The 18,420-nt window shown below is 49.1% G+C and overlaps 1 protein-coding gene across 3 annotated transcripts in view; it reads left to right on the top strand.

Annotated features, from left to right (window-relative positions):
- Positions 1–17,963, top strand: part of CNNM2 (cyclin and CBS domain divalent metal cation transport mediator 2) — a 112,712-nt gene extending 94,749 nt beyond the window's left edge. The window contains exons 5-8 of one of the 3 annotated variants that reach the window (XM_036336105.1): positions 4,343–4,436; positions 7,067–7,132; positions 10,789–10,973; positions 11,850–17,963. In XM_036336105.1, coding sequence (XP_036191998.1) covers positions 4,343–4,436; positions 7,067–7,132; positions 10,789–10,973; positions 11,850–12,059 — 555 coding nt within the window. In that variant the 3' untranslated portion in view covers positions 12,060–17,963. Of the gene's footprint in view, positions 1–4,342; positions 4,437–7,066; positions 7,133–10,788; positions 10,974–11,228 lie in introns of all 3 variants that reach the window. The other 2 variants (XM_036336108.1, XM_036336106.1) reach the window with 2 other exon arrangements.
- Positions 17,964–18,420: the final 457 nt, after the last annotated feature.

Genomic DNA, 18,420 nt, shown 5'->3' with positions numbered 1-18,420 from the left:
AATGTCTGTGAAGCATTTTCCCGTACCTCATCTCATTTGATCCTCACAGAAGTCCTGGAGTAGGTAGATAGGAGACTCGGTAGAACCCTATTTTCTTTTCATTAGCCAGAAAACGGAGATTTAGAAAGCTTAGAAACTTGACCTGACTGAAAAGAAGTAAGAAGTGGTGGAACTTGAAAATGACTTCAGGTTTTCTCACTGCGCAGAATATAGTCAAACACTGCTGCAGGTAACATTTTACCCTTTGTTCCCCCTGTGTGATCTACAATAATAATCTGCTCTGTGTTGATATTTATTGCTGTGTTGCTGACAATTACCTGAAAGAGAAGTTGGGGTGCTTCACTGGGCTGGGAAAATGTTTAGCTAAATCAGAAAGCAGGTCTGATTAAGCAAGTTTATTCTATATCTATAGAAGGCTAAGTTGGCTCACGCATGTGTGATACATATAAAGCTCTTGTTGGCGCCAATCGCATGTGTGTGTTTCCATCTGTCATTGTTGATCGTGAATTTGGTTGACACTTCTATTATAGAGAAAGGGCGAATAGTGATATTAAAATATTTCTTCTAGTTAATTTCCTTTCAATGTGCACGAGTTCGTGCACCGGACCACTAGTTCCAATATAAGCAATGCCATTAGTTACTTTAATTTCCAATACTGAAGGGCACTCAGTGATTGCTGAGGCCCTGAGTCAAATGAAGAAGGGTGAATTCAATTGTTAGTATTTTTTGAAGACTTCGGGGAATTACCTGTACGTGTCTAAATCTTGGCTGGACATTTAAAATTTAAGTGTCTTGAGTTCCCTGGGTCCTCTTTTTATCCCCGCTCCCCCCACCGCCCGTCCTCTCCTTAGGATTTGTTCTCATAGTTTCCTGGAGATATTTTACTATCTCTTCCCTTAGTACTATCTAAATAATTCATTTATTATAGTTTTTATTCCTGGTTACTAACCAGACTATTTTACAGAGGAACTGATGTCATAATCACAGCCTCTCATGGAAATGGTGACTTGTTTCCTTCTCACTACAGCATAATCCACTATGTAAGGTGGGAAGGTCGATCCAGTGTGAACCCTCCTTGGGGCTCTGGTGCCTGAGTTATCAGGAGACACTGATAACATCACAGTATGACTAATAGAACACCGTCCTTGGCATGGAGACCAACATGAACATTAGAGTGAACAAAATGCTACTTTTATTCACTTCTTGTACCTCTTTATTGAAGAATTACTTTGTAGGAAATCTTGATTTTATTTCAATACAAGAATACTAGCCCCTTAAGCATTCTCATATTTCTTGCTTACTTCTAAGATATGAGTTGGAGGTATCATTATAAGAGTGTAGTCAGTACTTGGTAGGCCCTAAAATTTACATGAGTCCAGCAAGGCCCCAATTATCTAAATGGATGAAGAAGGTTCTCTTTGTTTGGAAGGAACTCTTATCAGATATCTGTGTCAGAAACTTGGGAAAGTGTTGTTTCATGCCCCATGCTTGGGCAATATTGTGGCATCTGGAAGCAGAAGTGAGGAACTGTAAAAAAATCCATGGGTTAACTGGTCACATGCCACTTTCATACAGTCTTTCTTGGAAACATCTGTTGGCAGGGTTTTCTAATTCAAACCCGATTCCTCTACGAACCTTAGTTTTGTTCAACTTCAAATTGTTTTTCTTTTATGGGAAATGGACAAGCTCAAAATTCTGAGGGGCTGTGGAGGATTTACTGCAGTGAGGGAATAATTATTCATGTTTCTCATAAAGCTAGATGTGAGTACTAGTATTCCTTAAACCTAGAGAAACTTTGGATTACATTAAGAATGATTATTTAGGACAATTTTGAGGATTGACATTGTGGATTTCAGTGGTAACAGTAGAAACTATGATGCTTTCAGTTGTCAATTTTTATATGGTTAGTCTTGATGCATTTGTGATTCAGTAATGCTCTGTTGGTATAGAAGAGAGCCATTATCTGGCTGACGGGTCTCAAAATAGATTTTATGGAAGAGGGACTTTGTAATCCCTGCCCATTTACAAGTAAGTCTTCTAACATAAAGATATTTTTGACAAGGCATGTGTATATGTGCCTGCATTGGAATACCTATGCCATGTGTATATTTATACAAATGTGGCGAGTTTTCTGAACTGTTGAGCTGATGATGCCATGGGGTTTTATAAATAGTGTAAGTGCTGGATTAAAAGGACTTGTGGAGGAGTTTAAATGACAGTTTGGTGCACTGGCTTTCCTGACCCTAACTCACTCCCGGCTTTTCCACCTCCACTCAAGGTGTCCATTTCCATTCACAAAGGGCCAACTTCTGTTGTGACTATCGAGTCCCTTCTTCTCCCTTATCCTTCTTTCTCCCTGTTGGTTTCACCAAATTATGTCCATTCTTTATCCACACTCATCTTTTTCCAGTCCTGTGGTTGCCACTCTAGTTAAGTCTGGGCTTTATCTTCCTGAAACCTATTCCTCTGTTCAAGAACCTGACCTCATTAGCTCATCACCTCAGGAGCTCAGAGTCTAATCTGCCCTCCAAACTGCTCTTCCAAACCCTTCTTGCCCATCTTCCCTGTGCAAACCCAGTGAGCCTGGCAGTCTGCTGTCACCGACCTTGGACCTTCCTTCATGCTGTTCCCTTCTCTTGGCTCAATCAAATCCCCCTCCTCCTCAGATTTTTATTTCCTGTATAAAATTGCCTTTATATAACAACAGGGAAGTAATTTCTTTCTCTGAATTCTTTATATTTTTTAAAAACTGTTTTTATTTCAGAGAGGAAGGGAGAGGGGGAGAGAAATAGAAATATCAATGAGGAGAATCATTGATTGGCTGCCTCCTGTATGCCCCCTACTGGGGATCAAGCCCATTAGCTGGGCATGTGCCCTGACTAGGAATCGAACCATGACTTCCTGGAGGTTCATAGGCCGACACTCAACCACTGAACTACACTGGCCAGGCTGAATTCTTTATATTCTTACTGGGTTTTTTTCCCTCAGTAAAAACTGTACTGCTTTGCATCTTTGGTTTTCATGTGCTCTCCCCTCCCTACTGGATTCCACAGCGTCTGCTCTGGGACCTGCAGGAATGGTCAGGTTTTCAGCACCTACGTGCAGGTTGATTTTAATAATCCGTTCATTTCTTATGGCAAGAGAATTAGTGGGAGTTGGTAAAACTAACATAGCCATTGAGGGAAGGAGAACCTAAAAGAGAGACAACAGGTCGTTTTCTGAAGTGATTTGAGAAAGGTCTCCCATAATCGGGAATTTAGTCTAGAATAACAGGGAGTGATCCGAATAAACGAGTTGCCTTGGTGGGTGGCATAGGTCGCATCTTGGTGAAGAGCTTGCTCTTCGGTTACTTAATCTTTCTGAGCCCCCACTCCTGACTTATAAGAGGCGGGTCGTTGTGTCTGCTTCTGAGTTGGGAGCACTAAGTGAGTTAATCAATGCACTGACTGGCTAGCACAGTTCCTCTTCAGTAAACGGTGCCTTTTTGTTTGCCCACCGTGAAGGCCCCTCTCACACAGAGGCAGTCAGGGCCGTTCTGAGCCGTGGCTTGGAGATCCAGACGTGCAGCTCAGTCACTAGGGTATTGCAGGCGCCCAGAAAGCGCATATTGAGCATCTCCCGCGAAGGGATTCTGGTCGACCCTAAGGCCATAGGGACCGGTAGGGAGGTCTGTCCCAAGGAACTGGTAAGAGGGAAGGAGATGGAGACCAGTTGGAGAAAGGGAGGAAAAGGGAAAACCTTGGGAGAGGTCCTGTCCTGAGGGAGGAGACTTCCTTAAGGTGCTTCTGGGGCTGCAAGGAGCTTGTGCCAGGTGGTGCGTGCCCCTGGGGAGTCTGGACGACAGGGGACTGGCCTGCAGGACGTCTGAGCAGTTGCTCAGGGGACCATGCTAGTGAGGGGGCGCCCCTGCGAACCCGTTTAGTCCTCTCTGTCCCATGGCCACAAAACGTGCTGACCCTTGACCCTGACTCTGCTCCAGCCTGGGCTCCTACAGGACAGCGTGGCCACCATCCCTGAGCCTTCCCGACGGAGTGAGAGCATCGTCTTCTCATGGCCGGGGGGGCTCCTGAGGAATCCACAGCTAAGGATGCTGGGAAAATATTAAGTGGACGAGAGAAGTTAAATATCACACTTTCACTGCCACCTCTGCATCCCCAGCCAAACCTGGTTTTCACGTTTGAGAAGAAGGAACCTCTCCTCAGGGGGAAGATGGTCAGGGGCGTTGCTGACTTGGGATTGCGGGGAAGGGATTTAGTCAGACTCGAAGACAGGACCAAGTCTGGCCCAGGTTTGCACGTGGATTCACGTGCTGGACTGAAGACGCCCCCTTCTCTCTTCACAGGGTAAAGTGGAAGTAGAAGCTGGGAAAGAAGGTATGAAGTTTGAAGCCAGTGCTTTTTCGTATTACGGTGTCATGGCCCTCACGGCCTCCCCAGGTGAGTTGCCTTCAGTCTGAGGGCAGAGCCGTGCTTTGGGAAATAGCGTCCTCCTACGGCCGCCTTCCTCTCCCTGCCTGCAGCTAGCCCTGTTTATGCTTCCTGACCTTCGTATTGAAGTGTATCGTGTGTACAAAAAAACTGCACAAATCATAAGTACATGTACTTGTGTGAACTTTCACGAACAGAGCACGCCGGTGCAAACAGCCCGATCAGAGACCAAACATCCCTGGCCCCACAGGACCCTCCGCCACCCCACACGCCCTTTCAGGGTGAATTTACTGCGTCCGGCTGCTTTAACCCAGCGCTGCCCGCACGCTCACCTGTGTTGTCACAGGCGCTGACGCCATTTCTTCTCGTTGCTGGGAGTGCTGTTGTGCGCGTGCCCAGCTGCGTTTATTCTTCTCGTTGCTGATGGGCGTTGGGTGGCCGCCTGTTGGGGCTGCTGTGGTTGTGTGATGGACACTCCTGTGCTGCCTTTTGATGAACGTGTGGGCCTCCCTCCGGATCTGTACATCGGAGTGGGATTGTGGGCTCACAGGTATGAGGGTCTCTCCAGCTCTAGTAGTTTTCCGAAGTGTTCGCATCACACCTGTCCTGAGGACGTTCCGTGGCTGCACCCGCGGTATCGCCGCGTCATCTCAATGGTAACTGCTCTGGAGGTTTTTCAATTTGCATTTTCCTGCGGATGAATGAGGTTGTTAATATATATTTATGACCTATATCCAGCTCTTATCTGGAGTCAGCCAGTTCTGGGTGGCTGTGCCATGGGCCATTAACTAAGTGCTCTGCACAAGATGCCAGCAAGCGGAGCTTGTCCTAGTGGGAACATGGACACGGGTACCTGGCTCACCTCGGGGATGGGACTTGAATGGTCCCTATCGACATTGCTGTGCGCGTGTGCTTGTGTGTGAGTGTGTGTGTGTGTGTGTAGAATGGGGCAGGCAGGCAAACAGAGGTGCCGTAGTGCCACCTTGTGGCTAAATGTCAAATGACAGGCTGTCCTAGAAAACTTTTGCAATAGCCTATCCTAAAAACCACTGTTACTTCTGAAAAACAGTCTCAAAAGGGGGGGGGGGGGGGGCTACTTCCAGACAAGTCTGTTTTTGTGATGTTGGTCCTCAGCTGTGCCACACGATGTCGCAGACACTGAGATGTTACGATTAGAGGCCAGGGCAGCGTCAATCCTCTCACACCCCCAAGCCTCCCCTGCTCCAGAGGCATCTTCTCACTCTCCCTGGGCAGGTGTTTGAGTCACAGGGGCCAGTGCCCCATTGTCAATGCTGACGAGCACCCAGTGTGAACGTAGCCCCATCAAACCCACGGCATCAGGCGGTGTCGGCCGTGCGCGAAGGTCGTCTGTTTTCACTGCTCATGAGGACAGGGAGGTTCTTCGCCGGCCGAGAAGACCCGCGGTACAGCCAGGTGCCAGACTTTGAGAAAGGCCCTTGGCTTCCTCACTGTTGAGAGGATACAAGATTACGTCGTGTGACTGTTGGAAGCATCGATGTGGTGATGCTCACATGTGCTTCGTAATCTTTAAAGCACAAGAGGGAACGTTGGTGTGACAGGTGTTGACATTGTGACGACTTTTTGGCAGCCAACCTCAGATCAGCCCACGTGAGCAGAATAGATTCACAACGCAGTTTTGAAAACAGAGCTGGGAGAGAAAATTGTACATTTTTATTGATACTGAACTGTGGGTTCATGTGAGGCTAAGTCCCATTCAGAAGAGGAATTGAGAGCAGGCCTTCATATAGACAACTGGGGGCTGCCTGCCTTGTTTGGAAATGCCAGGAAGGAAGGGGATTTCGTTAATAGCCTCTTATTACAAAGCCCAGTGTTGTCCTCGACTTTACCATTCGGATTTGGGATTTTGTATGTGCGAGAGATGCAATTAGTACAGTAATCTCAAGATCATATTTTTATTAATTTTGATTGCCTAGAAAAATCCTACAGTAATCTGTTATCAAGGTCTGCCCAGTTATATGTCCAGTATACCTCAGTTTAAAAAACAAACCTGCCCAGATAAGACTCCTGCCCAGCACGCAGTGCCGCCGGGACTCCGGCCAGGTGGCTGCAGCTCCCTGTGTGGGTAGGCAGTGACGAGCACGCCTGTCCTGCCCTCGCCAGGAAGTCTGTGCACGTTGCTCTTTATTTACTGGCCTCTAATACTTGGACATTTCAGAGTATTCCAGAGCTATTCAAAGCATCAAGTCAGAATTACAGTCAGACTGACTAAGGGTGTAAGTGAATTGAATAGGGAGTTGTAGGCTGTCCTGGGAGTGCGCAGGGGGTGCTGGCACGGCGGTTCGGGTCCTGTTCTTGAGGCTCCTGGCTGTGGCTAGCTGTGACTTAAGTGGTCAGAAGAGCACCTTCAGAGCTATGTCCCATTGGGTGTTCGTATGGCTTAGAGATTTCTAGGTGAGAAAGAAGCATGGCGACCAGGATTTCGGCCTCCCCGGCCCCTCTTCCTGGAAAGCGGTGTGTCCTGTTTCTGTCAGGCCTTTTCAGTTCTGGAACCGCTGGCTCATATTGGTAGGACTGGTACCCACTCCTGTCCCCTGATTACAGAGGTCTCCTTTCTTGCCTTTCGATATGGTCTCACCCTGTTTTTCTCCATTTTTCAGTTCCTTTGTCCCTGTCTCGTACCTTTGTTGTCAGCAGGACAGAGTTGTTAGCAGCAGGTTCTCCAGGTAATTCTGCATGTTTCCTTTTTCATAATTCTGATTGCCTCCCTGCCCCCGCGCCCCCCACCCCCCGAAGCCACCTTCGGTTTCTCTGTAAGCTCTAGCTCTCCATGTTTCTGTGCCTTCATATGAGCTCCTCAGGAACATATACGCCCACAACAGGTGCAGAAAGGGCTTGGGATGCTGGCAGGGGATTGGGAACATGATGGTAGGAAACGCGGGAAGGAAGAGGGACCTGTCCGCCCACACTGCCCACCTGGGGTTTGCAGAGCAGCCACGGCGGTCACTTTGGTTCTTTCTCTGACCTCAGCAAAGTCATGTGTGTGGAGGCAGAAGCCCCAAGGACCACAAAACCCGAGGACGCTTCCACAGAACACACAGCCCAACGCCTGAGGGACTGACTGTTCGTGGTAAATCCACAGCATTCCTGTCTCCGTCCTCCCAGCGTCCACGCGAGCGGGTTCCTGCAGCCTGTCCTCCGTTGGGCAGGCGGCCCTGCCCCTGTCCCCCCCTTTGTTTTGAAGTTAGTGCCGTGCACATTCCTAACCAGCTGCTGGTGATTGCCCTGCAGGAGGGTCAGCTGTGCCTGGCTCACATGTCCAGCTGCTAAAAACGAAGGCAAAGCCTTAATCTTTCTTTAATTAAAATTGCTGGGCTTCCCTATTCGATAGGACGACTTTTCTGTATTTATTTTGTTCCATACAGCTTAGATTTTTAAAATCTGAGTGATGAAATTTGTGTTTCATAAGCCAATTTCAGCAAAACTCTAAAATGCTGATATTTGATAAAGGAGGCAATGCTTGTCTTAGGAACTAATGTTCCCTCACATCTTTGCTTTGAAAAGTTTGGGGTGTTTGGGGGTAAGATATAATTCATAAGGCTTTTTAAATATGTATATTGATTTCAGAGAGAGGGAGAGAGAGAAGCATCAATGAGAGAATAATTGATTGGCTGCCTCCTGCATGCCTCCTACTGAGGATCGAGCCCGCAACCCTGGAATGTGCCCTGATTGGGAATCGAACTGTGACCTCCTGGTTCATGAGTCGATGCTCAACCACCAAGCCACACTGGCCGTGCTCATAAGGCTATTTGAATGGAACCACTTGGCCGACTATACATACATGTGGATGTGCACATACATGTATGCACATTAGTATGTATCTGTGCATATGTATGCGTGATTTTTTTCCCTCCCCATTTTATTTGCTGGCATCTGCCACCTATTTAAAATGTCACAGAAGCTGAAGTGGACTGACTTTTGGATGAAGCTCATGGAAATGTCTTTTACTTTTTAACATTTCCCATGAAACTTAAGAGATTTCTCAGCTGAGCCAGTAGCAGCAAACTGCGTTTGCAGGCCCAGGACTCGGGGATCTGGCAGGACCGTAGCATGACTCCTAAGAAATGGGTGGGTTAAACCGGAGATTTCCAGCCTCTTCCACCCGTGCCTGGGGTTCCCAGGGAAGAGGCTGGGAACGCCTCTTTATTGTATCTTTCTAGCTTACTAGCAGTGAGAGAGGATGCCTAGGTAGGATGAATTTTAAAAGGCAAGACAAAACCAGAAAACAATTCTGAGAAGACATAAAGAGGAATTAAAGTTGAAAGCTGTTTTCATAATTGCCTAACATCTTGGCACATAAATTCGGCAGCAAAACATGACCTGAACAGGAGGGAGGCCATATAGAGTCCGTATTCTCCTTCCAGTGAACATACATACATGTCATTGCATGTTGAGGGAAGGCTGGCCCTGCTTCTCCAGACTGTGGCTGTGAGGCCAGGCGCGGGTGGAGGGGAAGCTGCCTACGAGTCTAGATGCTGGAAGACCAGAGAAAATGCTCTGTGATCCTCCTCAGGACAAAATAACAGGAGACTCGGAGGCTCTGCGCCAGGCCTCTGATACCTGCCTGCCAACACACAGGGTCTGGTCGGTAAGCAAAGTGCCCTTTAAATGTTTCATTTTCATCACCTTTACATTGTCACACACAGAAGGAAACACCATTTTGAAGATATCTGTAGAAATGGTGATGTGATTTTGGACTAAAACTCAGGGATACAGTGGGATCTCTTGTTTCAAAGAGCTGGGGGGTCTGTCAGCTGGTGACGTCACCACCAGTAGGAAAGGCTTGGTGGTGAGGGCAGGCATGGTGGAGAGGGAGGAGCTAACAGGAAAGAACACAACAATGTTACCCAGGCTCATCTGTCAGGTGCTTAATCGGAGTCAGATGCTATGCTGAGCACTCCATCCATTATCTCATTTGCATCTTCATCAGGCCACGTGAGGTGGCACTGTTATTATCTGCCTTTTACAGGTAAGGAATCTGAGGCTTTGCAACACTGGGGCATCTGATCAAAGCTCCGTTCTGCTAAACAGAAAACATCTGATAAATTTTTAATTTGCCTTTTTCTCTTAGAAGCTAAGTGGAAGCAACAAAAGAACTGCTACTATGAGTTTAATTTTTGCCTAAAAATGGAAAATTGGTTCATGACATGGAAATTGTGGGGAAAGTGGTGACATGAAAATTTTAGCAGAAAGTGAACTCTTCATTTGACATTCCTCGAGTAGCTCCCATGTTTTGTTCTGGGTGTCATTATAGGGAGGACATTCATGAATGAAATCTCAGATGGTGGTCAGGATGGGATGACAGGTGGTAAAACGTGAGCTGAAGTACTTAACTTGGAGAAGAGATTTAAGGCGAACATACTGTCTTTGAGCTTTTAAGGGCTATTTCAAGTAGCAGGGGCACAAAAGCTCCATAGAGTGAAGGGGCGGCTGTCATCTGAAGTTGGGGAGGCAGATTTTGATGGGCGCGGTGGTAGATCTTCCCATAGCTGAAGGGTGGGACCAGCTGAGGGCCAGCTCTGTGGGAGCATCTGTCAGGACACATTGCAAAGAGGAGCTAACCTTCAGGTGGGAGAACTGGTCCCCTCCAGCCCTAGGACATGGTGCACCTCAGGACCTGTCATGTGTGGGCACCGGTTCATATTTGTGGAATAGGTTGGAAAAGCAAACATGAGAGAAGCCTGGCAAGGGGGCAGGTCTTATTTTAAATGAAATGTATGTTAAAAGCAGTGGGAAACCGGCATTTAAGAGCAACATCACTCAGACTTACTGGACTGTCTGTCTCACTGACGAATCACACAGCACCTAAGGTAACCTAAACCTCTTAGGGGTTTGGTGTCTCCTGGTGTTGAGCCACCTCGGGCTGCCTGCTGGGGGTTTTATTGGAGTCAGAGACAAAGGTAATGGGTTTGGCTGGGAGGTAGGGTGTGATCCCTTTAAAACACACACTGATTCATGACCATCCTCAGGAGCTCTTTGCTTTTGCTTCTGGCTTGGGCCGTGCCTCCCCGGGTTGTGCGTTTCGCAGCCGGCGCCGTGCTCCTGCACCGCGGGGCCTGTCCGGCAGAGACTGGGGAGGACCGTGTCCCGCACTCGACAGGCTGCGCAGCTGATCCCAGTGGAACCCGTCGCTGAGGGAAGCAGCGGGCTCCTGTGGGAGGCCTGCGGGGGGAGCTGTGCGGCTGGGGCGTCAGGCAGAAGGATTACGCTTGTCTCCTAATGACTACGTTTTTATTGTCTGGAAAACACAAGGCTGCCTTTATTGTTCATATCTACCTCACTTTAACAGTGGTTGGGTGTGTGTTTTTCTCTCCATTTCCAGGTGAAAACAAGTCCCCTCCTCGCCCGTGTGGCTTGAATCACTCAGACTCTCTCAGTCGAAGTGACCGGATTGATGCAATCACACCTTCGCTGGGGAGCAGCAATAATCAGCTCAACTCTTCGTTCCTTCAAGTCTACATCCCCGACTACTCAGTGCGCGCCCTTTCTGATCTCCAGTTTGTTAAGGTAAGAGCAGAGAGCGCCGCTGGGCTGGACCTGGAAGTTCGAGGTCAAATCCACAGCCAGCCGTTTGGCTCCCCAGCCCCTCCACCGAGTCCCTGTCACCCTGTGGTGCCCTGCCTCCAGCCACTGTGTCCAGGACTCAGGTGGGGAAACACATGTATGTCCTTGGTGGGCTCTGTCCAATGAGCTGCCAAATCAGGTGTGGCCGTGTGAGGGGAGGAGAGCTGCAGCTCTAAGAAACAGAACAGCCTTTCACAGGTCTTCATGGGCTCGGACTCGAGAGACTTGCTTGGTCCTGAAAGGGCAGAGGTCGGAGACTCGGAAGACTGGCCAGGAAGGAGTGGGAAGAGCCCTCCACTGACCTTCTGCCCTGGGACAGGCTCCTTTCCTTAGTCTGAAATAAAGACGCCTCTCGGAGAACAAGCCAGCTTTAGCTGATGGAAGCCTAGCTCCATTTTCTAATCTCTGGGAAGCTTTGAAATAAAATTTGGAAATGGCTTAAATCAGTAAAAACTGACTTGCTTACCAGAGTCAACTTGAACTTTAAAAAGTGGCTCCGCTTGGCTCCTGGGAGCACACCTGCACCTTCCCGCCTCCCCTTCCCCTCGCCTAAGCTCCAAGGGCCCTGCTTTGCCTCTGTAACTCGTTTCCTGAGCCCATTCCTTCTACAGCTCACCTCCTCACATCTACCACCTCTGTGACTTTCTAAATAAATTTTCTCATTAAAAAAAAGTGGCTCAGTTTGTACTCAAGGATGACTTTCTAGAGAAACAACTAAGGGCCTTTTGGGGGACTTGATGTGTAATACGATGTCCAGACAAGAGAACCTAAAACTAAGCATTATCTTGGTTTGTTTTCTGTACCATCTTCTGGCCCCAGATCTCAAGACAGCAATACCAAAATGCCTTGATGGCATCCCGGATGGACAAAACTCCTCAGTCTTCAGACAGTGAAAACACTAAAATTGAATTGACTCTTACGGAGCTGCACGACGGGTTGCCAGACGAGACGGCCAACCTGCTCAATGAACAGAACTGTGTGACGCACACCAAGGCCAATCACAGCCTACACAATGAAGGCGCCATCTAGGGCGCCCCCAGGCCCCCTCCCCCAAATCCTGGGCCAGGCCACCTGCCTCGCCTGTCTGACAGTGAATCCCGTTAGTGTGAGCTTGTGTGCCATGCTGCGTCCTGCAACATCCTGAGACCAAAGACTTTGTCCCCTTCCTGGGAGCAGCAGAGGAGGTCGGTGAGGGCAGGAGTGGAAACGAGGGCTGGGGTTTGACGTTTGAGATTTTGGAAATGAACTTCCACCCAAATAGAATCATGTTTATTTTTTCAGCTGCACCTTTTGTTATTCACTCTCCTCCTCCTTTGATTTGCATGAAGTTGAAAATTGTTGGGATTTATTTTTTTCAAGAGATCATGTTTTTAGAGTGTCTTTTGCAGAGTTTTAAGTTGTCCTGCCTGAACTCTGCTTTGACCCCATGATGTGACCCCAATAGGATGGACTTGCCCCTCAGTGGCCTTCCGTGGCCCCTCCAGGGCCTTCCGTGGCCCACCCTTCCTCTGTGCCCCAGTGGGTGTCGCTGTCGAACTCGAAGGACAAATGAAGAAAACCGTGTTGCCGCAGACCTGCCAAGTCTGGGACGTTGCAGGGTGGAGCTTGCACGGGGACCTGCAGCCGCCTCTCTGAGCTCAGTGTTGTTCTAAGTTAATGTTTAACTCTGTCCCTTTCCCTCAGAAAGGTTTAACATGTGCTTGGAATGTGATTTTGCTCCCACTCGTAAGGAATTTTTATCACCAAAATGAATGTTAATGAATTTTAAACCCATGGTTTATCATTGGCAAGAGGCAAGGTGACTTCATCCCGGCGTTCCCACAGCCTGGCATCTCGGGCGGCCAGGCCGCCTCCCGGCCCAGCTTAGAGCCCGGTACCCGCCTCCCCGTCCGCTCTTGTTGGCCCGAGATGCTGCTACATGGATGCCAAACGGAAACCTTCCACGGGGCTGCTGAGTAGACACGGGTGTGGTGTGCAGGCTCCTCCCACCCGCTGCGTGTAGTTGCCAGGAAGGAGTTGGACCTTCCAGCTGTGCTCTGTGCTCCACACCCAGAAGGCGTTTCTAAGCCCGTATGTTTAAAGGAGGGTACTTCAGGGATTGCCAGCCCCTGCCCCTTTCCAGGGAGCCAACTGTCCCTCGTCCCGTGTCCCCGGGCCCGCGGGGCCCGGTCGTGGCTGTGTCCCTGCCCGAGGACCTGTGCCTCCCGCCTCAGGCGTGGCCCACGCAGAGGCCGCCTGTACAGCCAGGGCCAGTTTGGCCCCGAACAGGGATTCAGAAACCAAATGTGTGCGTGGCCATTTCATGTGTCTGTCTTATTTTAATACCAAATTCATCACATGCAGTGAAATTAATGTCAGGAGGTGTTACTTGAGTGACTCAGTTAACGATCTTATCTGTGTTTTAAGTGTTAGCCCGAGGGGTCTGTGCATTTTGTTGGCAACATTCATGCACTGAAGTGAATTCCTACTGACTGGCTTTCTTATAGAAGTGTCTGTCCACGCTGCCTCCAGCCTCTAGCCACGAAGAGAGCATTGTCTCCATGGCCCCGTTTTCTCCTCCCCCCTCAAGGTAGGGCTGCCCCAGTGGCTCTGTGGGAGGGAGCTGCGCTGGGGGAATAACCAGCAACATGCTGGCTTGCCTTCGGGCCAGCAGTGTGGTGTCTCCGGGGCCATATGCACAGTTGGCGAGTATTTCCTCTGGTTTCAGTCTTGGAGTGTCTTCCTCATTCAGTGCCAAGCCATAGTGAGGGACGCGCTGGCCTCACCTTGTGGTAGAGGGTCTCGGGGTCACCCCCTGAAGGGGCTTTGTGGCCTGCTGCTGGCCCCAACCTGCCACCATGGGATGGAGCCCTGCACCATGCGGGGGGGCGGGGGGAGTGTCTTTGATCTGAGTTTAAATCTTTCTCAAGATGCATCTAGCTGAGCACAACCCCAGTATGATGGGAGTTGGGACTATGTGTAGGGTGTGCAGACGGGAGTGTTCCCTGAAGTGGGACCTGGGCCTTGCTGGGGCAGAAGGCTTCTCCCCAACAGCCATGCCACTCTTGGCCCGGTCAGCACTGGCCTTCCCTATGGTCTGGGGAGCCCAACCGAGGATCCTGGTGCATCCGCCTCTCCTGGCCGACCTGCTTCTCCACAGTCCGTCTCGGGGCGCCTTGCCACAACTGGAAGGAACTCTGCAGCCAGTTACTGTGTGGGGTCTTTTCAGGGCGCCCCCCCCCCCACCCCCCCGTTCCTTTTACAAATCCTAAAGCTCAGTGAGAGTCCAGGTCGAGGGAAAGGATCGATTCCAGCTGCTGCCTCCTTGACTTCAGAGAGAAACGGAACTTTCTAATCTCTTACCTGTTCAGCATGTGGCTCTCTGTCTGCTCTGTAAAGGAGCTGGCAGGGGTGGCTTTGCACGGGGGCTCCCAGAGGACAGAAGTTTAACCTCCAAGTTTGTATGTTTCTATAAACCACTCTTTACCTTTGACTGTTCACACCGTTTTATAACAACAGAGAATAAAAAGTAATTCTTGTCTGGCCCCGAGAGGCACGAAGGTTAACATTTGGCTATACATCTGCTTTGGGGAATGTCAAGACCCTTCAGATCACAATGTGAGCCACCAGATTTCTTTTCCAGGCCCCTCCCCTGGGAACTGACTTCAGGCTGCGGAAGGAGATACGCTTGCTCACTGCTTCTCGGGGCAGCAGGAGAATGATTCTGGCTCAGAAGGTCTGTACAGTTCCTGTCTGTAAAGTAAACTGGAGTCGGGCAGAGAAAGTTCAGATCTCGATGTGCAGTGGCCAGTCCTTAGCACCATGTGGCTCGTCCTCTCCTGGGGCTGCTGGCTTTGTAAGCATGGAGGGGAGGGCTGTGTGGCAGATGCAAGTCCTGGGGTCCTGAATTCTGTTGAAGCCCTTGTTGGACCCAGGGCCTCCCCCTCCATGGCCTCTGTGGCCCCTGCTGTGGAACCTCTTCCTGCGCAGCCTCCCTGGTATCCTAAAGGTTCAAATGGAACTGGATTGAGGATCCAAATGTTCCCAGGACTGTTGGCTTTCTTTTTATAAATGAAAGTGGCTTTTTACCTACTGCCTTAGAGGTTCTCGCCCTTTATTTCCCTGTTTTATATCATCAGGAAAGTCCAAAATCATGTACTTAAACTCTTAGAAAAACAAATCCTTAAGATTTGTTCCTGGATATTGGGTGCTAATCAACTAGTGTACGCCTCGATTCTTGCAGAGTTTGAATTTGCAGGGGCACCCCATTCAGCCCTGTTCCTCCCTCCCTCACCTCACTTCCCAAAGGTAGCTCAGTGCCCGTGCTGGGCTTCCCCAGGTGGAAGGGAGCAGGGCATCTCACTATTTTCTACTGTTATTTCAAGGAACTTGTGTACAAATGTTGAATGCAGAACTCCACACCATCAGTATGAAACACTTACTGCGAACATCTTTACCTGAGCTCTACCAGGGCCATACGACTAAAGGACCAGCTTTATCAAGTCTAGGAAAATAGATAAAAGTAGAAATGCATTTTCCATAGACAGTGAAGCAACAGGTATTTAGGCCAAGCAGGGACCATGAACTTCTGCCCTCGAATTCTCAGGTTGAGAAGCAGACCTAAGTAGGCCATGGCTGATTGAGCCTGTGTCCTGGCTGGTCAGAAACAAAAACAAACAAACAAAAAAACCCCAACCCTGTCATCTTCTGAAAGCCAGCCAGGGATCTGTGACTATCTTCCCTATTTCTGGGCCAGGAGACCAAGATGCCTCCAGTGTTCCCAGGGGTGACCCCAGGCAGAGGCCTGACCTAGGCTGGCACAGGGTGGTGTTCACCTTGTTCCCTGGCATTTTAAGCAAGAGGCCGCCAGGGAGAGTTGGCTTGGTGCCATCACATGACCCAAGCTCCCTGTTGGCAGGGGCCAAGGGGACAGCTCCCCTGGCTTCTCTCTCAGGGGCGAGGACCCCCAGGCGGAGCGGCAGTGCAGGCATGAGGCTTCCTCGGTGCTCTTTCCTGTGGAGGACACAGGCTCTTGTCCGGGGTCAGGTTTCGTTCCATTCTGTTCTGGGTGGGTTGTAGGTTAGCCCAGAATTAGGAGGGACTTGGTTCAGTATGAAAGTGATGTGGGGATTCAGAAACCTTTCTGGTGTAAATGTATCGTGGGCAACCTACTCCGTTCTTGTAACTCAGGGCCACTTGCTGATCTTCATCTTCTCATCTCTCTGTTGTATTCACGTGGGCTGATAGGAGAGGTTCGCTGTCTCCGTTTGGGGTGTTGGTGGCACCCGGCTTGCTGGTTACCATCCCATGAAGGCTGACGGGGGCCTTCATTCCTGCTGCAGCCAATGCTTTCTTGCTGGTTTTCGTCTATCCTGTCTGGTCAGCCCTGAGGGCAGCAGGGAGGAGATGGAGTTCATGGCAACTGCAGAGCTTGGAGCAGCTCTTCTCCCACAATCCTGGGCTGGGACCTTCTTTGCTTCTTAGATCTTTGTGGGTGGCTCAGCTCCAGTAAGCTCTCTCTCGGGATGTGCCAGCCACTGACATCATCTCACTAGAATTGTCTTAAATATCTTTTGATGGGAAATACCAGGCTGTTCTTGATGCAACATGAAAATGAAGGTTCTAGTGGCACGAGAGTAAAGTTCTAGGCATTTGTATGCCAAGGTGCCTGTGTACACAGAGCCGGCATGTACTATAAGACTGAGTGAAGACACGTTTTCGATTTTTAACACCTAGGAGCATTTTAAACATGACCAAACTGGAAGAATGACGGGAGCACTGTCTTGCCTCATTTGGCAGGCCAGCTCCTGGCATTTGCCCACCCACATCTGACTGACGTGGATTCACTAGAAAGGGATTCTTTTGGAGCCAGACTCCTCTTCAGACTCACCCTGGAGAGGACTCAGATGGACCTGGGGGGCTTGGGTGCCTCTGTGTGGAGACCCAGCCTCTTGGATAGAAACAGCTAGTCTCAGGCCTCCAGAGCAGAAAGGAGTGGGGAGAGTAAGGCCTCAGGACTCACTCTGCAGAGAGCCTGGCCTAGCTTCATTCATCACCGCCGTGTCTGAAGTCTACTGTGAAGGTAGAGTGTATCAGTCCATTGACCTTTCTTGTTTCTGGAGTCCTTTAATTCCACAAATGTATATGCTTTGTTTTATATTATTTATTATGTACATATTCCTCTACTGTTAGTACATCGTCTGTGACTAAGCTGAGATCTGTTCTGGAGCCCCTGACCCAGAGTTCTGTTGTCCCTTCAAGTGGGCGAGAAGGCAGCAGTTTTGTTTGTTTTGTCTTAAATAGGTTGCTGCTCTTATGTTGGTCCTAGTGTCCCCGGCCCCTTTTACTGGGACCTCTATTCCTATGACCAGTGTCTGGGATGAGGGTGGAGGCAGGTTTCTCACCCGTGGCAGGGCCTCTCGGGTACCTCTGTGAAATACTTGAGGTGGTTTCCTAGTTACTAGTTCTATTCTCTAGTAGCATAGCTGTGAGATCAGAGCCTCCTCCCTCCCTCCCTTCAAAGCCAGGGCGGTGGCCTAGCCCTACAACAGTAATGGCCTCTTAATTCCCACCCTTGGATTATAGAATTCATCTCTCTGGAGCCTGCCCATCAGGGCTTCTAGTATGCCTTTTCTTGGTTTTGAGGCCCAATGCCGACATTGCCTTGGCCCTCAAATAAGACCCTGCTTTGTGTGTGATTTTCATCCTCCTCAGCCTTTACTCACTGTGTCATAGTGCACATTTCATGCTTTGCAGCAGTGAAGTTTTCTGAACACAGTGTTCAGAGCTGTGTACGTAAACCTAAAGCACAAGTGACGTGTAGGTTTCATGAGCTGATTGTCATAATGAATGCATTTTATAATTCAAATGATGTTGTAGATTTACAATCGCTCCTATTTATTTTGTACCAATTTATTTGTAAATTTTGTGATTGTTTTAAAAGGTTTTTGTTCATTTCTATTCTATTTAGATAAATGATTTTCTTTTCACCCTTATAGCAGGTGTGTGTTCCCTCTTTCCCCTTTCATCTATGCAACACCAGCCTGGGTCCCCTGCCCAATTGCTTGACTTTACTGGTGGGAAAGTTGGAAATTGTTGTCAGCATGGTAACACAGCAGGGCATTTCCTTCAAACATATATCACAAAGTCACGTGTTAAAAGTGGGTGCTAGAACCAAGTTCCAACATACAGCCTGGTACAGCCAATTCCGGGAGGGTGTCCCTTTGCAAGGATTGTAATCTGTCCCCCGTCAGTTTATTTTAGACACTAAGTGTATCCAAATTTTCCCCAGAAATTTGGTGCTCAGTCACTAATAACACGGCTATCTGGGCAACTCTCTAAGCTGTTTTTTCCTAGGCAAGACTGAAGGCCTCATCCAAGCCTCTCGATTGGCTCTCGAAGATGAAACCCA

This window comes from Myotis myotis, unplaced genomic scaffold (assembly GCF_014108235.1).
Source record: "Myotis myotis isolate mMyoMyo1 unplaced genomic scaffold, mMyoMyo1.p scaffold_m19_p_15, whole genome shotgun sequence".
NCBI lineage: Eukaryota > Metazoa > Chordata > Mammalia > Chiroptera > Vespertilionidae > Myotis > Myotis myotis.
This window is presented reverse-complemented; position numbering and strand designations above follow the sequence as displayed.